Consider the following 25,855-nt stretch of genomic DNA (forward strand, 5'->3'; position numbering starts at 1 on the left):
AACCTTGTGTTAATACCCTCCGGGAATCAGCTTCCAAGGTACCCGTCTCTTATAATCACTCCAATCTTTCCCAAACTCCTTCTTCAACAATCCTTCTTCCCTCGGTATTCTTTTCACCAACAATAACGTATCAGCCATCGCAAAAACCAACAGATAGAGCCCCGCTACAGTCTTCCCAATCCCCATATCCAAAACCCCACTTTCAGTGATCCACGATCCTCGTGCTGAGAAGACTATGAGCAACCCGAGTTCGGTAATTAACCACGAGGTATAGCCTGGGTGACGAACGAAGCTGTACCGCCCATTCACGATGAGTTTGTGGTTCGTCCGGATGGTGAGTTCATTAGTGTAAAGGCGACCCAAGTCTTTCTGGCATGCGTAGCGCAGTATAGCTGCCATACATATGATCAGAGTGCCCAAGACGAAGGCAGTGCTGGTGTGGAGGCTTTCGGGGGTGCTAGAAAGTATCAGGACGGAGGCCAGTCGACGGGGTGGTCCTCTGATTTGGTTGAGAACGATGACGATGGTTTCCAACAAGAAGATGGCCGGCGTGAACTGCGAAAGGATTCGCTTAACCGATGACAAAACACAAAACACAAAAGGTGCGCAAGACATACCAGTGTAATGGCTGGAAGGGCCGCGTGCAAGAATCGCTCGGACTTTCTTCTGGGATATCGCACTTCGACCACCGGAGGAGGCGGAAACGAGAATGCGTGCGACACTAGAAGACCCCCGGCATTCAAGAGTAATAGAGGGATTTTGAAGAGCGACATGGTGTCGTGGGGATGGATGTAGCGATGGGAACAGAGGAGACAACGTATTTATGTGCCCCTCGATGCCGAACGAAGAACTCTAGATGGTCACATGGAATGGTCGGGAAATGGACAATGCGTTCTGCCGCATGGTCGAATCATTCCCTGATCATTGTAGTGGGAAGCAAGAGGTTAATCAATGAGCGGGACTCCATAGAAGTCAATCTTGTACATACGTTATTGATTCGACATGTTGAAAGTGCCTGTCAAGAGGTCTATAAAACCGTATGAACATCCGATGTACATCCTGAATAACGTCCACGCCGTGCCTCTATGACTGTTGATTCGTTGTTCCAAATGAGGTGGAGAATGAGGGTATGACACGGGGACTGGGAACTGGAAGAAATAAATGGCAACGGACCAAATATATCGACTCCAAGATTAGAACCGCTGTCAGCAACAAGGGAACAAACAGCCTATAGGCTATCATGAAAAAAAGAGCTGGGTGAAATGATCAGCCAAAGAACCACCACCAGAGATGGCCGAATAAATGCCGAGGTTGTGGATAGAGAACGATCCAGAACTGCGCTTCCCTCGGTGAAATGTGGGCCGGACATATAGTTTGCAAACATGAATAAGAATTCATAATCGGCTTCGTAAACGAAATGAACAGGAAACGAAGAAACTCACTCTTACTTAGTACGTGCACGAATTACGGTCCCTCAGCCTAGTGCTCTCCTCGAGGCAACCAATCAAAGCATTCTGGAGTAGACCGAACATCGCCGACGAAGCACCAAACAGTTTCGACTCAGGATCCAACAGTTGATTCAGCCTGAGTTTAAGCGAATGGACGGAAATGTACATTAATCGAACGACTGCGCTTGTATTCTGGTTCCAACACGTAATATGCTCGAATAGAATGCAAGTAAACGAGTGCTTTCGCGTACGCATCGACGGAGGATCGAGGTTGGTCAATACAGTGACATGCTAAATGGTCTACGTCGAGTGCAAATGAAGTCAGCGGGCAGTAGCAAGGAAATAAAGGAAGACGCACCCTCAAATTCCTACAAGGTCGTTATATCTTCTCAACATCAAACTACAAGAGACTCATGCTTCATCAAATCGACTGCAAGGGCCATTCCATACAACTAGAAACCTCATAGTTACCGTCAGTACGCGATCTGGAACTGGGATAGAACGGCGCACCTTGCAGTTTTTCGGATGTCAGCGATTTCGAGGTGGATGGGAGAAGTGAGCGTGAGAATATTAGCATCGTCTGAAGTAATAGATCATAACGAGCCAACTTCCTGCACTCATACGCTTCGTGTTCTCCGGACCAACGTAATAGATTACCTCGTCGCTGGAGCAGAGAAAGTGTAACGGGTTACGAAAATGTAACGGATATGATAGAGAAATAATGGGGGGAAAAGGTCATCCCTGTCATAAGAGTCCTCAACTAAAGAGATTGGTATAAAGTCTAATCATTCCGACATTAGTTATCTTCCGTCATCTCCTCCTCAACAGCCTTCTTGCCTTCCTCGGTTAGCACCGGTATACCCGATTCTATATCCGCCTCGAAGAATCTGGGAACGAATCTGACAAACGAACGTCACGGTTCCGTACCTCTGCAGACTGAATGGACGGATATGACTCACTCAACGCCCTTCCTCTTCCTCTCAGCAGCTTCATCTCTCTGCCTCTGCTCAATCATAACCTTCTCCCGAGTCGCATCCGAAAACTCCTTCCCCAACAACCTACTCGTAACACCCTCCCACAACTTCCTACTCTCCTTTTCCCCCTGTTTCTCCAACGGTCGGACTTGCTTAGGCACAACCCAAAGCGAATTCAAATCAATCAAGGTGCACCATTCAGAATCAACTGTCGTTAAATCGGTTCTACTTGATGCCCCCTTGTGGTCCGAGGGTGAAGGTAAAGCTGTATGCGAAGGATTAGGTGAATTGGTTGCAGTGTGCGCTCCACCCGATATCGTATGAGATGGATACGATCCAGTTCCTACTCGTCTCCATCTAATAAGACCGCGCCATGATCCATCGAGCATAGCTACCACACGCGAAGGAGGAACGTGTTTGACTTTAGTCCATTCTTCGTGTTGGGTGTCGCCTTCCGATATGGTATGGATGACGCCTTCAATTAGGAAGTGTGGCCTCCCGAGCCAAGACTATTGGATTATCACCGAGTCAGATTGAGGAAGCAGAAACAACTGTATATGTAAAAACCACGCACTTCCTCCTTGTATTCCAGAACCGTTCTAAACTGCTTCCCTCCATGACCGGTAGTACACGTTATGATAATGCTTTCCGAGACAGTCACGTAGAAGCTTCCTCTTAACAATCCGTTTATGCTTGCCGTCGGATGTGTGATACGGTAGAGTTCTCCATTGCCTTTACCCCCAGTGATTCGTACAAACATGCCTGTGAGCCATAAAGATCAGTAAGAGATTCGGAATAGCCAAGAGTGCAGGAAGTACCCTTGGCCTTCGCTCCAGGGGCTACTTTCAATACTGTCCCAGATATTCTGGCTGAAATGTGGTCAACCCCCAGCAACTCCACATGTCGATCAGGACATGAACCATAGTAAACCGAGATAGGTGGGTGATGGGAGATCTGTTCAGTCAGGTATACGACACGAACCTTCTCTCCGAGGTTCAGGACGGAAACCCTGTTAGCGGCATCGTCTACCCCGTCCTGTTGGGGGGTAGTGGCGGCGGTGGATGGGCTCTTGTCATTTCCGAGTATGCTGGACTTGAAGCTGCCGACGAAGCTCGTCGAGCTGTGACCACTGCGAATGCTAGCGCTGTCAGAAACGCCAAGCATTGTGAATTCGGGTTTCTCGGTGCCAGAGATGGGTTCGGTGACTTGAATCTGGGGAACGGGGGGCTCATCGGGTTCAGAGGCAGGGTGAGAGATCGGTGGAACGTCCCAGTGACTACGAAAGTGCTCTCCGAGTACCGAGTTGTAGGGTTTACATACTTTGCCGCGCTAAGGAAGTGAAAAAGGTAGCGCATGTCAGAAATGATAAGTCTGAGGCTACGGAGAATCATATGAAAGAAACTGAAGATTCGGGAGCGAAGGGCGTCACTGGAAAGAGACGCCGTACGTTAGAGAGCGAGTTATGTCGATATCGACACAGTTCGGCTACTCTGGTTCGCCAGCGAGCCGAGCAGTGGCGGTGATCCTAACTCGCAGAAGAGCTCGAGCCCGCTGGGATGAATAGGTATAAGAAAGATCACAAAAGACCACGTACAATGTACTTCAAATCCTTCGTCAACGCCCATCTGATTACTGCCAGCATCCGGTCAAAGGGGTCGTCATAATCGTTGATCCTGTAAAGCGTTCATCGTCAACCTCTCTTCACTGTCCATCGGAAACCAGAATACAGACGCTGCAAAGACATCTGGTCTATCGAGGTATTGAGAGAATTCCAGGTTTGGCATAGGTTCTAACAGCGACGCTGGTAATGATAGTCGCCTATGAATAAGTACTTCTGGGTCAGGATGGGTCAAAGAAGACGAGAAGTAGAACAGAAATAGCGCACATGGAAGCAATATCCTTTACCCCCAGACACTTCTTCACTAGCTGGACAATCATCTTGAGCTTGCCTCCCTCACCAGTGTCGCCTGAATCAGGAACTGAGATGGGGGGACCTGGGGCGCCTTCGTCGATGACATCGGTAATCGAAGAGGTATCTTGCTTATCCTTGTCCTTGTGAGGTGCCATAGTGGTAGTAGATATTAAAAAGACAGCAAAAAGAAGGAAAGGAGAAGTAGAAGTAGGTTGATGGTGACACTTATAGATGTAAGCGACGCACGGACTCTTGATTGATACATGCTCGGCCCGCCGGTAGCACCACAGCCCCGTCTGTGCATTTCTGAGTTCTCAGTGAACCACTGACGACTTCATCTTGCTTACTTGGCGAACCCTTTCGTGCTCTCGATCTCGCTGCTTCCGATTACCATTAATACCTTCTGTACAGCCAAAAGTTCCTACGGTGAAAGGCGTTAATTAACTCCATATATAGGCCACTGCGCAAGTTTGCTACACTACACGAAAATGGCGTTAAGGGAACAACACTACGCTGACGGCATGGATAACCACAAAGGCCCAGCACCGCCAGAAGGATAAACACCCCACAGAGGAGTAAAAATTGCCTGCACAGTACGCAAACAACCCGGCTAAGGTGAAAACCCTACGCAGGCCTGTTTTTACTTCTCTTCCCAACCTGGGCCTGGAACCCACTCTTGATAGCATTGACACTACGTCTACTTCCACAGCTCTCGCACGACATGAAGAAAATTCGGTTCTCCTTCGTCAACAGCGTGTCGGGAGATTTGCACGTCTTGCATGTAACGTACTCCACTATTTCAAGTCATAAAAAACTTTAAATGATAAAAAAAACGACAACATACCAATATACCTCCTCAAAACGTTCTCCACCTGTTTCTGTTGGAACCTTCCCTTGATGACCAGTCTCCCTTCCCCATCTACACTTCCATTCGTACCCATTTCCGAAAAGAGGAATTGTATAACGTGCTCGGGCTATATTGCACACACATGAGGAAACTAGAACGTTGACCGCTAAAAGAGGCTCAACTTACCTGACGATGCATCCTCTTGCAAATATCCGAAATATTCGCAAAGATCGTCTTTTTCGTTCCTTCACGGTGAATGGAAGGAGGCGCAATCGTGTATCGTTTCCCTGAAGTGCTCGACAGAAGAGCAGGATTGGCAGCGTGAAGATGTGTATAGAACCTCGTAAGCAGCTGAGTTGTGAACCATCAGTAAAAGACGGAAAGGACGAGAGATCCGGCGAACCTCAGGATATAAATAATCTCTGTCGCTCCCTAACCATGCTTCATTCCCGGATTCCATGCCCGTAGGTGCATCGGGTTGAGCGAACGGATCTTCACCCAAGTCACCGTCATCATCAAGGATGGGCTTGGGTTGATGTTCATCGTCTTCATCTTCATCCTCGTTTTTGGTTTTAGATTCGTTTAGCTCTTTCTCGAACGCCTCCAAATTGGCTTTCTTCTTGGACGATTTCTTCTTTTTCTAAGATCGCCAATGAATTAACAGTCAGTACACTGCTTTGGTGCCCTGAAAGTTGTGAGACATGCCTTGAGATCAGAAAAATCGAGATCTTCAGTTGCAGCTGGAGCTGGAGCTGCTGTAGTTGGCGTCGCTGTACCAGAGTCGCCGTCACCCTAAAAAGCGGATTACTATGCCTGCAGCGGCGGAACACGAACTCGGAACTCACCAAGTCCATCGGAATATCCTTCTTCTTTTTCTTCTTCTTCAAGTCCCCAAACATGGCCTTGAAATCTTCCTCACCCTCTTCCTTCTCCTTCATTTGCTCGTGAGCAGTCGTAGGTCCAAGATCAACTTCCTCTCCAGTCGTCGTTGTGTTATCGATGCTTTCTGGCGCAGGGGTTGTGGGATCTGCATCGGGACCTAGAGGGTCTTCAGTGAAGGCTACGGCTTTCTTTTTCCTTTTTTTGAGGGAAGGATCGAATAGAGGTTCTTCTGACATGATGTGCGAAGGTGAGTGTAATTGTGAGTCAAATCGGTCAAATCGGACGGTTCAAATAAGAATTCCCACGCTGCCTCTCCTCGTTTTTCTTTTATAAAATGAACACTAGGGTGGGTTTGGTTATGCCGGCTGCTGGACGGTCGAGGTACGTATATTGAAGTCCGATGTTCGGATAAGACAGGGATAAATCTTTCGTTTACCGAATCACTGGCAGCCATACCGTACGTGCTCAATATAATTATATTCATTATCAACTCACGCGCTGGCCTGACATTCTTCCAGTGTTGCTCGGACAATGTGTCCCAGCTACTTTTTTGTGTCCCGTGTGTAGCCTAGCCGACACATCAGTGGCGGACACCCTTGTGACCGGTGTAGCGGACACAGGAAAAGCGGTGGCCCGGTCTCGGTCCGCCTGGTCCGCCTGCTGAAGCTATCATTTTACGTACTCAGCGTAGATTATTGATCGATTAGTCGACGCTGCGTCGCTACATTGCTCTTCTGTGTACAATACCATACCATTATCTCTCGAATCCTTCCAGTAGTATAACTTCAGATCCAACGGTACTTCCTGAAGCATCCTGACCATAACAACAAGGACCAAACTATTCGACAGCGGAGCAATTACAGTAAGAACATTGGAAGCTACAAACCGAAACGGTACTGCAAATACCACGGTTGGGAGCAAGACACGAAAGCGATACAGAACTACTATATTCCGATAGAAATTGTAATGTATTTACAGTAGATACGAAGGATACACCTCGGATTAGCTGAAGATCACCTGATATACGATAACCGAGCGACAGCGACTACAAAATGTGTCTGCCAGTAGCCTGGCGGCGACAAATGTGACCGGCTAGTGACCGCCAGTGACTTGCTCAACACTGCATTCTTCACATTTCATTCAGGGTCATGGCAGTCAATATTATGCTCTCCACACCATTGAGATTGCTCAGTCCAATTCCATCTCTCGCTCCATTCGCCTCCTCGTTCCCTTCATGAAACCGAATACCAAAGAAGTTGTCCGACAAACGTTCGGTGAAGCCATGACCGTGCTTTCGAACACAATTCAGCGCCTTATTGTCGAGGCCGAAGTCCAACTTGCCAATCTTGAAAAACTCGAGGAGGATCTTCTCGTTCTTCACGAGTTGATCCACCGGGAAGATACTTCCATCTCATCACAGAAATCGGAAATTCCCAGTGAGCTATGGACCAAGCTGGGCGGTAACAAAGCGCGTATTGAAGTGTTCGACAAACATCTGTATTTGTTGAAAAACCTTGGGGTTTATAGGAAACAGGCACTGGCTCATGTCGTCGCAGCACTGCAGACGCTTCGGGCGCTTAGTGACGATATGGAGGATATGAGGGAGAGGGTCACGGCACCTGAATTAGTCGGTGAGAGTGTACCGGTGGACGTGCATTTGAGAAGCATTACCATAGGGCTGGAAAGACTAAAGGAGTCAAGAGTGAAAGCGAAGGAGAGGGAGGACGAAGCTATCCGAAGAGTTCTACAATTGGACCAGGCGGATTAGAGTTTTATACAGGTTGATTTTAACTGTGGTGGTGGTCCAAATATCTTGCATGTGTATATGTAGTCAACCCTCGTAGAACCTAATAGAACAAGAACAGAAATCAGGATGTGGTGCCGTTACTTTCGTCTCCATCCCAGCCAGTTGTTGAACTAGCGGTACTGGCAAGCCGAGTGAACTTCGTTCTCTTATCAAGTTCCTCATCCCATCCGCCACTCTCTTCGTTCGTGCCCCAATTATCAGCGGTCGAACTCCCAACTTCTGGATTCCATTGGGTACTGCTTGTAATACCCCAAGCTGTTTTCTCAGGTTCGTCTTCGTTCCAAGAGACATCTCCATCTCCACCGCTACTGCTCGTAGTAAGATAACCCCGGTCGTCGTATTCGGACTTGTACTCCTCCTCTGGATTCCAATTTGCAGGCATATACTCGACGCTCTTCTCATGTTCATCTATACTTTCTTCAGTCGAGGGCCACAACATTCTTGTCCTTTTGGTACCAGGATCTCCCAACAGCTCGACTTTCCATAGCTCCCGTTGTCGTTGTATGTTCAAATCCGGAGCGTCACCGTCTTGTTTGAGGGTCAAAATATTGTTCCGCTCTTGCAGTGATTTAATGAGAACCTCGATCCGCCCACCGCAGGCGATGCTAACATCTCGTTCATACCACAAATCCTCTAGCCGCATAAATGACTCGCGATACTCTTCCATTCGGGCCTTCACGATATCTCTAATCTCGGACAACGGTAAAGGTTTCCGCGCTCGTTCGTGTGCTGGGTGAAGATAGGATACCAGAAGCTCATGCTTGAGCTCTTCTTTCTCTTTCTCTTCTCCGTCGTCTTCGGAGGCTACCCTTTGTTGCTGCTGCAACACCCGAACCGCCTCTCTTGCTTGAGCCTGTCGTTCATCATTCACTCCTTCCTTCGAAACGTCGCGACAAGCGTCGCCCCACCTAGTTCCTCATCTCTACCCCATTCATCTACTTCGTATGCCCGTCCGATATCTCCTAGTTTGAGTTCATAACCCCATTTCCTAGCCTCTTCCTCGCACCAAACTTTGAATTCTTCTGGTGTCCATTCGAATTTATGATCTTCATGACGGAACACTCGGTCAGTGCGTCCTGTAGGATCAGGATATCATGATTTTCGGTTCAGAGGTGCATCTGGGGCAGTGAATCGTGCATTGAATGTATAGGAAGGCGTGGTGATCAACAGCAGGCGAGGTTGATAGATCCCTAGCAGCACCGGGGAGAAAAACGGGAAGACATCGGGCGGGAGGTGTTCGATTCTGTAGTGAAAGAGAATGCAGTATCTATTGAGCTTCCCAGAAGACCTGAACAACTAGACGGAAAAACAAACTTACACTTCAGAAGCAACGATACACTCAACGCCAACGAATGCATCGTTGACCACTTCCAAACCACCTTTCCATATGTTCGCTGTCATCGATTCCCATCTTACGGGCTCTCTTCCTCCGATTGTAGCTCCAAATCCCCAACCTGAACCTCCCCCTACACTGCTGCCCCGAGTGAGCTGGTAGTTGATTTGGTGGGAAATTAAAATTGACGCACGTCAACGACACCTTCTTGTCGTAAAACATCCAAGATCCACATCCTTCGTTGGAGGTAGAGTTGAGGTATGAATGTTACTTTCAGTTCGTGATCTTTACCGTCCATCACTGTGGTTGATTGATTCAAGAAGAGTCAGGGCGGATAGAACCGTGCGCGTCATGAGAGTCAGGGTGTAGCGAATCGCTCGTTCTCTTCTATTTTTGTTTATTTGTTTATCGTTACCCTATTCGGTTAGATCGGATTACCTTCTTTTTCGTATATAAAGACCTGTCACTCACCATCGTACTTTAGTTTCTCTTGAAATACTAGTGGTTATCTCAGTTCTCTCGAGCGGCTCTTCTTCTCTCTCGTGTGCGGTCACCGTTTCACGACGCTGCCCCCACATATTTTGAACTCTCAACACCACTCTACTAGCTTCTCTCTCCTCTCTCTCTCTCTCAACGTCGTCGGCGGCTTGGATTTCTCTCTGGTCTGATCAACCCGAAGCTCCCACCTCCGGCACACGGTTTCTCTCTGCTCTCTCGAAAAATATGTCTGTTCGCTATAATCTTCGAAGCGGCGGTGTTGCCCAAACGGCCCCAACCGCTGTTAACAATACTTCGAGCTCTGGACAGCTCGACAGTAATGGTGAGTCCTTCGTTACTATCCCGTCTGCTAGTCGTGCACCTACACCCGGTGTACGCACGCCCGGTAACACTGTCAGTAATGACGACCGCGGTGTTCCCTCGTTGCAAGTTGAGCACGAGGCGGCCCATGTCGAACAAGACTTGGGTACGGGTATTAGTACTCATGGACAACGTCTTGGCGATCTGCCAGACGACGAGCGCGTGAATAATGATTCCCGCTCTTGGAATACTGTACCTACCCGTCGTAGGAGTAGATCTATGGATGAATCAAACCTTTCGTCCCGTTATCATGCGCGCAGTGAAATTAAGAACCGATTTGCCTTGACTGAAGAGCAGCTTTCGGCTGTTCGTCAAGCAGAAGCAAGTATGTCGGACAACGACTGAGCCAGGTTCGATGCTCGTATGAAAATGATTGATAGTAATGATGAACAGGATGATGAAGGCTCTGACCTTGATCCTGAAACTCGTGAATCTAGTGACCCGAGCGAGTCTGAAGATGAACATGAGCCTGATACCCGAAGTAAGGGGAAGGCAGTGGACCCCTGTAACTGGGGTGCTTCCAAGTTACCTGAGCACGACTTAAGTGTGCAACAGCAGGAAGCCAAATTGGAGCATTACGCCCAAACTAAGAAACTCAAAAAGGTTCATAGCCCGAAGTCAGTACTCAAAGGGAAGAAGGTTCCAGACTCTTTGACGAGTGGTGAGGAACAACTTCCTGTGCTCCCCAAGAAATCGGAAGTTAGAGTTGCCCGAGAAAAAGCTCACCGTAAAAAATCCAAGGCTCATGCCAAGGAAAATCGTGCAGCCTCCGAAGCCCTTTCTGATCTTGTTGAAAATCACATCAATTCTATTGTGGCTGGGAAACCCTCGGGACACTCAAAAAATTTCTCGGAACCAGATAGAATGCTAAGGCCAAGTGAATTGATTGCTCCGACGAACCACCTAGCCAAACTACTGAATCCTAAACCCAAAGGGAAAAGTAGTCGCAAGGATCACAAGCACAACAAGGCAAAATATGACCCACCGAGTTTATCCTCGAGTTCGTCGTCGTCATCTAGCAGTTCTCAGAGTGATTTCGATGGTCCTTCAGACTCGGAAAGCTCCGATTCAGATTCCAGCTCTTCCAGTTCAACGTCGGATTCTCGCAGACACCGTCACAGGAGAAAAAAGCACCCGAAAAAGAAGATGCTTTTGAAACCTGTCCCGCCAGAACCATATGACGGATCTCCAGATGTCCGTGCCATAATCAAATTTGTTACTGAAGCCATGGCCTACCTGCATGATGGACGAGTGCCACACAACCGTCGGGTTTTCAGAATTTCAAAGTATCTGACTGGGAAGGCATATCAGTTTTATTTGAGTGTGGTAACTAATTCACCATTTGACTGGCGTGTACAAAGATTCTTCACGGAACTGTACAATTATTGTTTCCCTCTTACTTATCGGCTGGACCAGCGCCGGAAATTAAAAAGAGCCTTTCAGAATGAAAAGCTTGTTCATGATTATCTCGCGGAACTGAATGACTTATTCAATACAGTTGGACTGATTGATGAGCGGGAAAAAGTGCACAAGCTCTGGTCTGGACTAACTCGGAAAATCCAAAAGGGATTATGGCGTGAGAAACTCAACCCAGAGATCTCATCTTATGAAGATGTTGCACGCGCAGCTGAATTAATTGAAATCATTGAAAATGTGGATACGGGTCCCGAGCCAGGAAGTAATAATAAGAAGAAGGAAAACAAATCCCATGCTTCCAATAGCCAGTCCTCTTCCTCTAAGGCCAATCAGAACCACAAACCTAATAATCAGGGACAGAAAAATCCCAATACCCAGCAGGATCGTGGTTCGGGTCAAGCTAAATATGAGACCCGAAAGAATGGACAAAGTCACCAGGGCCAGAAAGGCCGTCAAACCCGAGACTACCGAAAGCGGGAGCTTACTGATAAAGAAAAAGACGAATTCTGGGCGGCTGGAAAGTGTTTCCGCTGCAGAAAAGTTGGACATATGAGCAGGAATTGCCCAGACAATCGTACATTGTCCAATGGAAACAGTAACCGCCCTCCTGGGGTCCATATGACAAGCAATAATATTGAGTTTAATGAAGGCCTGCGTGAACTTGCTGATACCACAGCCGAAATTACCGAGATTGACGTTGGAATGATGGTGTGGGATGTTATTTCCAAACCCGGTGACTCCGGATGGGAAATTGATACATCTTCGGAAAGCGGCACTCATTCCTCAATGCCGAGCCTACAAACTATACTGCCTGAAAGTGAGCCCGAGTCAACGGCATCATGCCTTGAGGTAATAGAAGGCCATAGGTACGACTGTGTGGATTGCGAGTACGTCCCCCCCAGAAACACGGCGAGAGTATTGTCTGGAATATCTGCACAATGAATTAAACAATGACTATTATGGGTTTGAAACTGACAATGCACCAAATATGATTGGGGACCCACTTGCAACCCGTGCCCGTTATTGGTTAGACTTAATTTCACCATACCCAGGTGACGTACCCGGGGACAGTGAAACCGAATTTTTGGGCCGGTTCACTGTGTACCAGATTTCAGATGAACTCTATTGTATTGAGGATAGCAGATATGAGGGACTGTCCTTCCCTCACTGTGAAGATCCTCAATGGCTTTACCTTGAAACTAAAAATCTCAAGGACCCGGAATTTAGAATTTCGGAATGGTATGCTCGGAAATGGGCATCAATGTTTAACATACCACTGGACCTGGACCGTTATGGAAATATGGGCCAAATGGGGGATGCTTATGCTGATGCCATAGAAAAGGCACTAGCGATGGGAGGACCATATCCGGGGGATACTCCATATGTTCAATCCCTTGATTCCTCACCTCGGTTCTATGTTACTAAGGCTGGACCCAAAAATTACCATATCTGGGACCGGTACTATGACAAACGACATTTTCTCGGCACTGAAATGTTGAAAATCAGACGATTTGACATCATCCGATGGTATAAGAAACAACTTTCCCACGAATTTCGGAACACCCGTATTTGGTTACTTGAGAATTACCACGAGCCTTTGTTGAATTCAATCTTTGAGGGCACATATTGTTTTGCCTCAGATGAAAACTGGGAGGTTTTAGAGTTAAATGGGATGCAAGTGGCAAGGGGAACATATCCAGCAATACAGAGAAATGCAGCCATGACAAAAGATTTCTCGCGAAAAATACCCAAACCTCTCGTTGTGGTTGTTCGGATCAACGGCGAACCTGCCCGTGCCTTAATTGACACTGGGTCCCTTGGGGATTTTATCTCGTCAACTTTTGCTGACCAACTCAAGGTCAAGAAATTGGAATTAGCAAAGCCACTACCACTTCAACTTGCTGTACAAGGTTCACGCTCTCGGATTAATTGGGGGGTACGAGCTAATTTTCAGTACCAAGGTATTTCTGAAACCCGGTACTTTGATGTTGCAAATTTGTCAAGTTACGACGTAATTCTCGGTACTCCGTGGTTATTTCAACATCAGGTGACAGTTGGATTCCATGACTCAAAAGTGATTGTTGGAAGTAACCCCTCTCTCCCAATTGAGGGAATGAATGTGGCACAGCTCTCATCTCGGGCTATGGTTATTTATGAAGAAAACCTGGAAATGGCTAGACAGGAATTAACCAGGTATGCCCTACCTATCTGTCGTGAAGTAGGGGAAACTGAACTCCCACCTCTAAGGGCTATCAATCATTCCATTCCACTCATTGACCCTGAGAAAATTTATCCATGGTGGCCGTCAAGATGTCCAGAAATGTTTCGGGAGCAGTGGGCAGAAAAGCGAAATGCGTACCTCAAGTCTGGCCGTTGGAAAATTACCAGTTCGGGTAATACAGTTCCTATGCTACTAATAAAGAAACCTGGTACTCAAGCACTTCAAATCGTCGTAGATCTTCATGCTCGCAATGCCAATACCCACAAACTGTCATCTCCGATGCCAGATATCGAAGGTATTAAACGCCGCGTGGCTAATGCCAAATACAGATCAATAATTGACGGAAAAGATGCATATGAACAGATTCACATTATTCCTGAACATGTGGATCGCTCTGGAATGACTACACCTGATGGCAACATGGTGAGTCTTGTTGTTCAGCAGGGTGATTGTAATGCCCCTGCCACCTATCAGGCACTGATGAATTATCTGTTTTCAGAATACATTAGTCGTTGGATGGATGTATACCTTGATGATATTGTAATCTATTCAAGTTCCCTTGCAGAACATATTCAACATGTGAAAACTGTGATTAACATACTCAAGTGGGAGAAACTCTATTTGAGTGCAAAAAAGCTGAATTTCCTACCAAAAGAAATGAAAATACTTGGGTGTCTAATAGATAATAATGGCATTCGCATGGACCCACACAAGGTTGACTCCATCTTGAAATGGCCAACCCCAACCAATCGGGACCTCCTACATGGATTTTTAGGATCAGTCGGGTATCTCGCAGATGATATCCCCTCTGTTCGGATACCTATAGGCCACTTGAGCCCAATCACAGGTGATACAGTCCCATTCCGATGGACTCACCTTGAACAGAGGGCCTTCGAGGATGTGAAAAGACTTACGGAGGGCGCGAGAAACCACAGTCGTGTACCACTAAACTACTTGAAGGATGCCAAACCCGTTTGGCTTGTCACTGATGGATGCAGTACCGGGGTTGCTGGTGTTGTCTCGCAAGGGAAAGACTGGAAAAATGCCCGAGTTGCGGCATTTTATTCAGCCAAACTCAACTTGGCACAACAGAACTATCCAGTGCATGAAATTGAGATGCTGGCAGGCGTGGAGACCATGCTACGCCATCGGGATATTCTACAAGGGTTGAAATTCACCTGGATCACTGACCATAAAGGGTTGGTGCACTTACTAAACCAGCGGGACTTGTCTGGACGTCAGGCACGCTGGATGGAAAAAATCTCGGAGTTTGACTTTACCGTCGAGTATGTTGCTGGATCCGAAAACGTCCTTGCAGATGCCCTATCAAGAATCTACTCAAATGATCAGCCCGGTACAGTACGAGTGAGAAGTGAATACACATACCATGATGTGATAGATAACGACGTGCTCCTATCACATAAGATCACCATGCCGCTCCTGGTTAATACAGAAGCCCTGTGTCTCATACCTGAACTGTTTGCGGTTGAAACAAGGAACAAGGGGAAACGTACGGAAATGAGCCGTGAATTTGCGAAGCGTATGAGAGACCATTTCGTTCTTCGTGGCCCAAGAGAACGAAAGGAGGGCGGGAGTACCCCAAAAATCCCTGAAAATGATGGAAATGTTGCAATGGAAACTGACGGACAGTAAAGAAAGGACGTTGCACATCCTTTGGAGGGCGTGTGTAGCGAATCGCTCGTTCTCTTCTATTTTTGTTTATTTGTTTATCGTTACCCTATTCGGTTAGATCGGATTACCTTCTTTTTCGTATATAAAGACCTGTCACTCACCATCGTACTTTAGTCTCTCTTGAAATACTAGTGGTTATCTCAGTTCTCTCGAGCGGCTCTTCTTCTCTCTCGTGTGTGGTCACCGTTTCACGTATCAGTTTAGGGATGCAAAGAACCTTCCGGTCCTTGAGCTTCATGTACACAAGTCCGTTGTCAACTTCAAAATTACGGTATTCTTTCAGATTCTCGATAATCTTACTCAGAAGATTGTCACCAGCATACCGGCTCTTCAAGATATTTTCGAGGTCCATTCTATTTCGTCCGGCTGCTATTACCGCAGGAAGAGATGTATCACTTGTGATTTGGGGTGTGTCCTGTTCAACTGGTATTGTGGGTGCTTTGTTGCTGACATTTTGTTCAGGCTCAGGGCTTTTTTCGGCAGTATCATTTTTTACCGTATGGTTAACAGGTGCTTCGGGCACGGTCCCCTGCCCTGACGGTGGTTCAGGAAAGTGGGTTGGTTCAATCTCAACAGGGCTGACATCATTTTCAGTGATTTTTGGGGTACTCCCGCCCTCCTTTCGTTCTCTTGGGCCACGAAGAACGAAATGGTCTCTCATACGCTTCGCAAATTCACGGCTCATTTCCGTACGTTTCCCCTTGTTCCTTGTTTCAACCGCAAACAGTTCAGGTATGAGACACAGGGCTTCTGTATTAACCAGGAGCGGCATGGTGATCTTATGTGATAGGAGCACGTCGTTATCTATCACATCATGGTATGTGTATTCACTTCTCACTCGTACTGTACCGGGCTGATCATTTGAGTAGATTCTTGATAGGGCATCTGCAAGGACGTTTTCGGATCCAGCAACATACTCGACGGTAAAGTCAAACTCCGAGATTTTTTCCATCCAGCGTGCCTGACGTCCAGACAAGTCCCGCTGGTTTAGTAAGTGCACCAACCCTTTATGGTCAGTGATCCAGGTGAATTTCAACCCTTGTAGAATATCCCGATGGCGTAGCATGGTCTCCACGCCTGCCAGCATCTCAATTTCATGCACTGGATAGTTCTGTTGTGCCAAGTTGAGTTTGGCTGAATAAAATGCCGCAACTCGGGCATTTTTCCAGTCTTTCCCTTGCGAGACAACACCAGCAACCCCGGTACTGCATCCATCAGTGACAAGCCAAACGGGTTTGGCATCCTTCAAGTAGTTTAGTGGTACACGACTGTGGTTTCTCGCGCCCTCCGTAAGTCTTTTCACATCCTCGAAGGCCCTCTGTTCAAGGTGAGTCCATCGGAATGGGACTGTATCACCTGTGATTGGGCTCAAGTGGCCTATAGGTATCCGAACAGAGGGGATATCATCTGCGAGATACCCGACTGATCCTAAAAATCCATGTAGGAGGTCCCGATTGGTTGGGGTTGGCCATTTCAAGATGGAGTCAACCTTGTGTGGGTCCATGCGAATGCCATTATTATCTATTAGACACCCAAGTATTTTCATTTCTTTTGGTAGGAAATTCAGCTTTTTTGCACTCAAATAGAGTTTCTCCCACTTGAGTATGTTAATCACAGTTTTCACATGTTGAATATGTTCTGCAAGGGAACTTGAATAGATTACAATATCATCAAGGTATACATCCATCCAACGACTAATGTATTCTGAAAACAGATAATTCATCAGTGCCTGATAGGTGGCAGGGGCATTACAATCACCCTGCTGAACAACAAGACTCACCATGTTGCCATCAGGTGTAGTCATTCCAGAGCGATCCACATGTTCAGGAATAATGTGAATCTGTTCATATGCATCTTTTCCGTCAATTATTGATCTGTATTTGGCATTAGCCACGCGGCGTTTAATACCTTCGATATCTGGCATCGGAGATGACAGTTTGTGGGTATTGGCATTGCGAGCATGAAGATCTACGACGATTTGAAGTGCTTGAGTACCAGGTTTCTTTATTAGTAGCATAGGAACTGTATTACCCGAACTGGTAATTTTCCAACGGCCAGACTTGAGGTACGCATTTCGCTTTTCTGCCCACTGCTCCCGAAACATTTCTGGACATCTTGACGGCCACCATGGATAAATTTTCTCAGGGTCAATGAGTGGAATGGAATGATTGATAGCCCTTAGAGGTGGGAGTTCAGTTTCCCCTACTTCACGACAGATAGGTAGGGCATACCTGGTTAATTCCTGTCTAGCCATTTCCAGGTTTTCTTCATAAATAACCATAGCCCGAGATGAGAGCTGTGCCACATTCATTCCCTCAATTGGGAGAGAGGGGTTACTTCCAACAATCACTTTTGAGTCATGGAATCCAACTGTCACCTGATGTTGAAATAACCACGGAGTACCGAGAATTACGTCGTAACTTGACAAATTTGCAACATCAAAGTACCGGGTTTCAGAAATACCTTGGTACTGAAAATTAGCTCGTACCCCCCAATTAATCCGAGAGCGTGAACCTTGTACAGCAAGTTGAAGTGGTAGTGGCTTTGCTAATTCCAATTTCTTGACCTTGAGTTGGTCAGCAAAAGTTGACGAGATAAAATCCCCAAGGGACCCAGTGTCAATTAAGGCACGGGCAGGTTCGCCGTTGATCCGAACAACCACAACGAGAGGTTTGGGTATTTTTCGCGAGAAATCTTTTGTCATGGCTGCATTTCTCTGTATTGCTGGATATGTTCCCCTTGCCACTTGCATCCCATTTAACTCTAAAACCTCCCAGTTTTCATCTGAGGCAAAACAATATGTGCCCTCAAAGATTGAATTCAACAAAGGCTCGTGGTAATTCTCAAGTAACCAAATACGGGTGTTCCGAAATTCGTGGGAAAGTTGTTTCTTATACCATCGGATGATGTCAAATCGTCTGATTTTCAACATTTCAGTGCCGAGAAAATGTCGTTTGTCATAGTACCGGTCCCAGATATGGTAATTTTTGGGTCCAGCCTTAGTAACATAGAACCGAGGTGAGGAATCAAGGGATTGAACATATGGAGTATCCCCCGGATATGGTCCTCCCATCGCTAGTGCCTTTTCTATGGCATCAGCATAAGCATCCCCCATTTGGCCCATATTTCCATAACGGTCCAGGTCCAGTGGTATGTTAAACATTGATGCCCATTTCCGAGCATACCATTCCGAAATTCTAAATTCCGGGTCCTTGAGATTTTTAGTTTCAAGGTAAAGCCATTGAGGATCTTCACAGTGAGGGAAGGACAGTCCCTCATATCTGCTATCCTCAATACAATAGAGTTCATCTGAAATCTGGTACACAGTGAACCGGCCCAAAAATTCGGTTTCACTGTCCCCGGGTACGTCACCTGGGTATGGTGAAATTAAGTCTAACCAATAACGGGCACGGGTTGCAAGTGGGTCCCCAATCATATTTGGTGCATTGTCAGTTTCAAACCCATAATAGTCATTGTTTAATTCATTGTGCAGATATTCCAGACAATACTCTCGCCGTGTTTCTGGGGGGACGTACTCGCAATCCACACAGTCGTACCTATGGCCTTCTATTACCTCAAGGCATGATGCCGTTGACTCGGGCTCACTTTCAGGCAGTATAGTTTGTAGGCTCGGCATTGAGGAATGAGTGCCGCTTTCCGAAGATGTATCAATTTCCCATCCGGAGTCACCGGGTTTGGAAATAACATCCCACACCATCATTCCAACGTCAATCTCGGTAATTTCGGCTGTGGTATCAGCAAGTTCACGCAGGCCTTCATTAAACTCAATATTATTGCTTGTCATATGGACCCCAGGAGGGCGGTTACTGTTTCCATTGGACAATGTACGATTGTCTGGGCAATTCCTGCTCATATGTCCAACTTTTCTGCAGCGGAAACACTTTCCAGCCGCCCAGAATTCGTCTTTTTCTTTATCAGTAAGCTCCCGCTTTCGGTAGTCTCGGGTTTGACGGCCTTTCTGGCCCTGGTGACTTTGTCCATTCTTTCGGGTCTCATATTTAGCTTGACCCGAACCACGATCCTGCTGGGTATTGGGATTTTTCTGTCCCTGATTATTAGGTTTGTGGTTCTGATTGGCCTTAGAGGAAGAGGACTGGCTATTGGAAGCATGGGATTTGTTTTCCTTCTTCTTATTATTACTTCCTGGCTCGGGACCCGTATCCACATTTTCAATGATTTCAATTAATTCAGCTGCGCGTGCAACATCTTCATAAGATGAGATCTCTGGGTTGAGTTTCTCACGCCATAATCCCTTTTGGATTTTCCGAGTTAGTCCAGACCAGAGCTTGTGCACTTTTTCCCGCTCATCAATCAGTCCAACTGTATTGAATAAGTCATTCAGTTCCGCGAGATAATCATGAACAAGCTTTTCATTCTGAAAGGCTCTTTTTAATTTCCGGCGCTGGTCCAGCCGATAAGTAAGAGGGAAACAATAATTGTACAGTTCCGTGAAGAATCTTTGTACACGCCAGTCAAATGGTGAATTAGTTACCACACTCAAATAAAACTGATATGCCTTCCCAGTCAGATACTTTGAAATTCTGAAAACCCGACGGTTGTGTGGCACTCGTCCATCATGCAGGTAGGCCATGGCTTCAGTAACAAATTTGATTATGGCACGGACATCTGGAGATCCGTCATATGGTTCTGGCGGGACAGGTTTCAAAAGCATCTTCTTTTTCGGGTGCTTTTTTCTCCTGTGACGGTGTCTGCGAGAATCCGACGTTGAACTGGAAGAGCTGGAATCTGAATCGGAGCTTTCCGAGTCTGAAGGACCATCGAAATCACTCTGAGAACTGCTAGATGACGACGACGAACTCGAGGATAAACTCGGTGGGTCATATTTTGCCTTGTTGTGCTTGTGATCCTTGCGACTACTTTTCCCTTTGGGTTTAGGATTCAGTAGTTTGGCTAGGTGGTTCGTCGGAGCAATCAATTCACTTGGCCTTAGCATTCTATCTGGTTCCGAGAAATTTTTTGAGTGTCCCGAGGGTTTCCCAGCCACAATAGAATTGATGTGATTTTCAACAAGATCAGAAAGGGCTTCGGAGGCTGCACGATTTTCCTTGGCATGAGCCTTGGATTTTTTACGGTGAGCTTTTTCTCGGGCAACTCTAACTTCCGATTTCTTGGGGAGCACAGGAAGTTGTTCCTCACCACTCGTCAAAGAGTCTGGAACCTTCTTCCCTTTGAGTACTGACTTCGGGCTATGAACCTTTTTGAGTTTCTTAGTTTGGGCGTAATGCTCCAATTTGGCTTCCTGCTGTTGCACACTTAAGTCGTGCTCAGGTAACTTGGAAGCACCCCAGTTACAGGGGTCCACTGCCTTCCCCTTACTTCGGGTATCAGGCTCATGTTCATCTTCAGACTCGCTCGGGTCACTAGATTCACGAGTTTCAGGATCAAGGTCAGAGCCTTCATCATCCTGTTCATCATTACTATCAATCATTTTCATACGAGCATCGAACCTGGCTCAGTCGTTGTCCGACATACTTGCTTCTGCTTGACGAACAGCCGAAAGCTGCTCTATGGCCGAAATGTCAGGGAACATGTCATAGATGAAGCACATTCATTATTAGCTCACCTTGGCCCGAAGAAGACTCTTGACTATCTTCGAGACTACGTCTGGTGGAAAGAAATGGACAGCGATGTACAGGCGTATTGCGAGACATGTCACACCTGTAAAAAATCGAAACCGAACAACCAACGACCGTACGGACTCCTCAATACTCTTACGGTACCCAACTATCCTTGGGAGGTCATCGGAATTGACTTCGTCGGCCCTCTTCCCGAATCCAAGGATCGCGATGCATCATATGATATGATCACCGTGGTGATAGACCTCCTCACGGGGATGGTCCACCTCATTCCAAGTCGCACCACGTACAAGGCCAAACAAATTGCAGAGCTCGTATTTGCGGAAATATACAAACATCACGGTCTACCTAAGACTATTGTTAGCGATCGCGATTCCTATTTTACGAGTACATTCTGGACTCACCTACATAATCTAATAGGTACTAAACTCCGGATGTCCAGTGCATACCATCCACAGACGGATGGCGCAACTGAACGCGCGAATCGCACGGTAACCCAGATGCTTCGACAATGCATTGATATTGACCAAAGGAATTGGGTCCTGAAATTGCCATCAGTCGAATTTGCTATCAACATCGCCCGATCCGATAGTACGGGCTACTCACCTTTCTTCCTGAACACGGGCCGCATCCCTCGTCCATTCCTGTGGAACTCAGCTGATAAGAACGAGTATCCCGGCATACGAGTCTATGCTCAGAAGATGAAGCAAGCGGTAATGCACGCTCACGACAGTATTCTGAGTGCTCGTGTAAAACAAACGAGGGACGCGAATCGCCATCGTCGCCCCGCTCCATTCACGGAAAGTGACCTGGTATATTTGTCAACAGAAAACATCAGCTTTCCGAAGGGATACGCACGGAAACTAGTGCCCAAGTATATTGGACCATACAAAATCCTAAAAGATTTCCACAACAATTCCTACAAGTTGGATCTCCCTCCCCGGTTAAGACAACGAGGAGTTCACGATGTCTTCCATGCATTGTTACTCCGTATCCATGTGCCAAACGATGACCGCCTCTTCCCTGGGCGTCTTGAAACGCAAGTCGCAGATTTCGGCGAAGCCCAAGACGAGTGGGCTATCGACCGAGTACTTTCGCACTCTGGAACGAAAACTAACGCAATTTTTCAAGTGAAATGGAAATCGGGAGACATTACCTGGTTACCGTATCATGCGATTGACCACCTTGATTGTGTAGGCGACTATCTTGAAGCAGTCGGCATTTCGGACATCTCTGAATTAGTATCTGGAGGGCGCGAGCCATCTGTGAATGAGTTAGCCCCGGAAGATGCTCTGGTGGCTTCAAAAACTCACCATTTGCACATTGGAATGATAAGTTGGCTGGAAGAAATGGATAGGTTTAGCGAGGAAGGAAAAAATATAAAGGAAGGAAAGGAACCCACCAGGAATTCACAAAAATCCCCATTCGACGTCTCACCTCTCATTTGCGACCTCTTGTACACCATGACCATCGATCAATGGCTTCGTCCTCTCAAAGGAAACAGCAAGCGTGGTGATCAGGCACTGCAGATACACCGACCCGACATTGCCCCCACTGTCACCATCACTCGCCTTGAACTTCTTCACTGTCTTCGAACCGACGCCAATCTCCGAAAGGCCTATGCGCTTGAAGACAAGGCGACGAACCCCATCCCGTTGATCTACCCTCAGATCGCTGCCATGTTCAATGCCGACCCCTCATATGACTGCAAATTCGTAGTCTACGACCCCAAAAACAATTCCATTGTCATTTCTGGACCTTCCGTCGCGAAATCGGGTGCCTTTGACGCGTACACTCAGGACACTGGTACCGATGTTCCTTCATCTTCACACCACCAGTCGCGAGGTCGTGACCTTGCTCCGTGGAAACAGGATATTCTTGACGACATGCTGTGGAACTCGATGAAAAACTACGGCGGTGATGCTAGAAAGCACTCTCGATTGGCCAACAGTCGTGGTCGTAAATTGGGAAAACACATACCTAACAAATCCAAGGTCGCGTCATCTTCGACGACTACCTCAGCTACAGCTGTATTCGGGTCTGCCGCCATTTTTGCTCCAATCCCCGTTGTTGCTCCGGTTCCCCCATCCACTCCGGCTCCGCCTCTTCCACCAGCACCTCCTTCCCCAACAGCCGTACCATACACCCCAGCTCCTGCCTCTAACGGCACCGCTTTGTCCACTCAGACCCATCTATCCGACTCCCTACTCTTGGCTGTTCAGCCCATTGTTGCCGATCCCGCGATGTCACTGGCTCTTAACTCGATTGATGTTTTGGAAGGTTTCGAATTTCTTGACGTCTCTTCAGGTCCATTGGCGCAGATTGTTGAAGGAAATGACGAGGGAAGTGTTGAAAATGATGGAAATGTTGCAATGGAAACCGACGGACAGTAAAGAAAGGACGTTGCACATCCTTTGGAGGGCATGTGTAGCGAATCGCTCGTTCTCTTCTATTTTTGTTTATTTGTTTATCGTTACCCTATTCGGTTAGATCGGATTACCTTCTTTTTCGTATATAAAGACCTGTCACTCACCATCGTACTTTAGTCTCTCTTGAAATACTAGTGGTTATCTCAGTTCTCTCGAGCGGCTCTTCTTCTCTCTCGTGTGTGGTCACCGTTTCACGACGCTGCCCCCACACAGGGTTCGAAGGCTGTCATCACATCTTGGGAAGCGCTCGTCAAGAATTGGAGATGACTACATATTACAAGATATTCTAGTTCAGCTTCAAGAGGCAAAACCGGCAATAATCCCGTCATAAGCAGGCTTTTTGGCCAGGTTCTGAATTTAAAGGTGAGGGAAAGTTATCTGCGAACTGAGGAGAAGAAAGACGCACGTCATCCCAAGGTAAGGCGGCTCCTTGACCACTGAAAGTACCCGGAATCCATGAATACTTTGGCGTGATGACGCTTCAGTTCGAGGTCATACAGGAGACATAACCCAATCACGAACCTTGTCAGTGTCTAAGAAAAAGTGTTACTTGTCAGTACCGCGGTCAAAACATCAAGAGGAAAAAAACCCACAATCCCAAATCGTAACCCCGATACACTTCGACACCGCCTTACACGCTGAGATAACAGTCTGATAATCCTTCTCTTGCTGGGCGAGCAACGCGCTCGTGGCAGGCAAAGTCATTCTGATATCCAACTCGGTGAGCGCAACTTCAACTCCCAAGCTGGTAAATTGTTGCAGGTTGGCTTGTAAAGTGCTTGGAACTTGGCCAACGATAAGGTGAGCTTGTACACCAATACCGTCGATGGGAATTCCACGAGCTTTAAGACCTTTGACAAGGTTGAACATAGCTGTGGATTTGGCACCGGTTCCTTCGATATTGAAGTCGTTAATCTGCCAAACGACGGGTGAGAACCTTCGATTGAAAAATGACGGTGAGCCGGTTTAGTGGTAAACGCACGTAGAGTTTGGCCTGAGGATCGGCTGCTCGGGCTGCCTTGAGGGCTGTGTCAATGTAAGCGGTACCGGTCGTTGTAAAGAAAACGTCGGTTCGGAACGTTCCGTCATCGTTGAACGGCTCTAAGATTTTCAACGTCTCGAGTGTGCGCGATATATGCAACGAAGAGGAACCCACCATTAACAACGTCCCACGAGTCTAACATCAGGGGGTTTCAGTCTCAAAAAGATATAGATGGAAGCAACGAACACACATCTGTAGCGATAGTTCTAAGAACGAGTCGGGGTAAATTGACATAGTTACGACTCACATCTGTCCCTTGTATCTGCCTACAACTGTGCTGCAATGGTTTTGTACGATACTCAGTAGAGTCGAGTTGTTGAAGTTTCCAGACGTAACCCAGCCGGGAAGTTGGTTATGCCAAACGCAATTGTGACCTATCTTCCAATAAATCAAAGGTAGGAGAAAATCGAGCTAAGTCGTCACCTCGGAGGAGCTGACTGTTCGCCTTGGCAAGATTGGCGATCCGGTCAGCATTAGTGAATGTGAAAGTTCCACGTGAAGGTTCCGTTGCATCCTAGTGAATTGATGTTCAATGAATAGATCACACATTCGGGACTGAGAAGGGTCGGCTTACCCATTTCATGGAGTTTCCTGGTGTGATCTGCCCAAAGAGCTTGTTGTTGCTCAGGGTTTGCACATAAGCAGAATCCGACAGCTGGGGAATGTCGGTGGCACTTCCAAAATAGAGTTTCCCTGCGGCCTTCGCTGCTGTATTTGTGTCGACCGTAGACTGGGTGGTTACGAAGGACACCAACAACGCTAAAGAGACCAGAGAGACACGGACGTTGAACATGTTTCTTGTTTTTACACGCTATACCAGATGTCGTGTCGATTTTATAGTAGGTTGACACGGAGGTTCCTCGCATAAAGCAAGGTCGGTTGGAGACGGTGACCATGAAGAGTGTCGTTGCCTTTGCTAAATTTGACAAGAAATTCCTCGAAACCGGCTGTTTTTCGGAACTACAAGGAGCCAAAACCAGATGCCCACCAACATGACATAGTCATGTCCAGAGATTTTCACAAAGTGCTTCCAATAAAAGATACACTCGAGCCTTGATTTGAGCTGTTTCCCGCTGGATTTGTTGACTTGTGGCAGCTTTTTAGAATCGCATGCGATGTAGCAATAGCGGTAACACTAGGGCCGTGAGCAGCCGTATAGATGGAGCCGTAATCCGTTTCTTGCAAGTAAGAAGACGCTCCCAGTTCGAGGTCAGAGTGCACAATTAATTTTCTCACAGTTCACCGATGGATTTCACACGATTCTTATTCTGCTTCAATTCGGGCCCCGGGCCCTTACTTAACCCAATTTATGTCACATGACTTTCACGGAAGCCCCAAGATAGCAGGACGCATCCTCAATATCAATTCCGACGTGT

General features: G+C 47.0%; 9 protein-coding genes across 9 annotated transcripts; 2 read left to right on the top strand and 7 right to left on the bottom strand.

The window, feature by feature from the left end:
• Window positions 1-9: 9 nt before the first annotated feature.
• Window positions 10-773, bottom strand: E1B28_005065 (uncharacterized protein; the record flags this gene model as incomplete). The annotated part of the gene is made up of 2 exons (XM_043149607.1): window positions 10-555; window positions 618-773. The coding sequence occupies 2 exons, from the start codon at window positions 771-773 to the stop codon at window positions 10-12; spliced, it is 702 nt and encodes a 233-aa protein (XP_043014214.1).
• Window positions 774-2,244: 1,471 nt separating this feature from the next.
• E1B28_005066 (uncharacterized protein) lies at window positions 2,245-4,489 on the bottom strand (the record flags this gene model as incomplete). The annotated part of the gene is made up of 7 exons (XM_043149608.1): window positions 2,245-2,347; window positions 2,408-2,931; window positions 2,997-3,184; window positions 3,241-3,751; window positions 4,017-4,095; window positions 4,154-4,240; window positions 4,308-4,489. 7 exons carry the CDS (start codon window positions 4,487-4,489, stop codon window positions 2,245-2,247), a joined length of 1,674 nt encoding a protein of 557 aa, XP_043014215.1.
• Window positions 4,490-4,653: 164 nt separating this feature from the next.
• Window positions 4,654-6,346, bottom strand: E1B28_005067 (uncharacterized protein). Its single transcript, XM_043149609.1, has 6 exons — window positions 6,027-6,346; window positions 5,887-5,973; window positions 5,585-5,821; window positions 5,368-5,532; window positions 5,179-5,308; window positions 4,654-5,128 (listed from the first exon to the last, which is right to left on the bottom strand). The coding sequence occupies exons 1-6, from the start codon at window positions 6,297-6,299 to the stop codon at window positions 4,959-4,961; spliced, it is 1,062 nt and encodes a 353-aa protein (XP_043014216.1). The 5' UTR covers window positions 6,300-6,346; the 3' UTR covers window positions 4,654-4,958.
• Window positions 6,347-7,297: 951 nt separating this feature from the next.
• Window positions 7,298-7,831, top strand: E1B28_005068 (uncharacterized protein; the record flags this gene model as incomplete). Its single annotated transcript, XM_043149610.1, has 1 exon — window positions 7,298-7,831. One exon carries the CDS (start codon window positions 7,298-7,300, stop codon window positions 7,829-7,831), a length of 534 nt encoding a protein of 177 aa, XP_043014217.1.
• Window positions 7,832-7,931: 100 nt separating this feature from the next.
• Window positions 7,932-8,537, bottom strand: E1B28_005069 (uncharacterized protein; the record flags this gene model as incomplete). The annotated part of the gene is made up of 1 exon (XM_043149611.1): window positions 7,932-8,537. One exon carries the CDS (start codon window positions 8,535-8,537, stop codon window positions 7,932-7,934), a length of 606 nt encoding a protein of 201 aa, XP_043014218.1.
• Window positions 8,538-8,962: 425 nt separating this feature from the next.
• E1B28_005070 (uncharacterized protein) lies at window positions 8,963-9,425 on the bottom strand (the record flags this gene model as incomplete). The annotated part of the gene is made up of 3 exons (XM_043149612.1): window positions 8,963-9,113; window positions 9,189-9,341; window positions 9,397-9,425. The coding sequence occupies 3 exons, from the start codon at window positions 9,423-9,425 to the stop codon at window positions 8,963-8,965; spliced, it is 333 nt and encodes a 110-aa protein (XP_043014219.1).
• Window positions 9,426-9,697: 272 nt separating this feature from the next.
• On the top strand, window positions 9,698-10,406 carry E1B28_005071 (uncharacterized protein; the record flags this gene model as incomplete). Its single annotated transcript, XM_043149613.1, has 1 exon — window positions 9,698-10,406. The coding sequence occupies exon 1, from the start codon at window positions 9,927-9,929 to the stop codon at window positions 10,404-10,406; it is 480 nt and encodes a 159-aa protein (XP_043014220.1). The 5' UTR covers window positions 9,698-9,926.
• A 13,328-nt stretch (window positions 10,407-23,734) lies between these two features.
• On the bottom strand, window positions 23,735-24,713 carry E1B28_005072 (uncharacterized protein; the record flags this gene model as incomplete). The annotated part of the gene is made up of 6 exons (XM_043149614.1): window positions 23,735-23,788; window positions 23,844-23,900; window positions 23,960-23,970; window positions 24,031-24,352; window positions 24,420-24,614; window positions 24,666-24,713. The coding sequence occupies 6 exons, from the start codon at window positions 24,711-24,713 to the stop codon at window positions 23,735-23,737; spliced, it is 687 nt and encodes a 228-aa protein (XP_043014221.1).
• A 118-nt stretch (window positions 24,714-24,831) lies between these two features.
• On the bottom strand, window positions 24,832-25,272 carry E1B28_005073 (uncharacterized protein; the record flags this gene model as incomplete). Its single annotated transcript, XM_043149615.1, has 2 exons — window positions 24,832-24,993; window positions 25,054-25,272. 2 exons carry the CDS (start codon window positions 25,270-25,272, stop codon window positions 24,832-24,834), a joined length of 381 nt encoding a protein of 126 aa, XP_043014222.1.
• Window positions 25,273-25,855: the final 583 nt, after the last annotated feature.

The sequence above is a fragment of the Marasmius oreades genome, chromosome 2 (genome assembly GCF_018924745.1).
Source record: "Marasmius oreades isolate 03SP1 chromosome 2, whole genome shotgun sequence".
In the NCBI taxonomy this organism is placed as follows: domain Eukaryota; kingdom Fungi; phylum Basidiomycota; class Agaricomycetes; order Agaricales; family Marasmiaceae; genus Marasmius; species Marasmius oreades.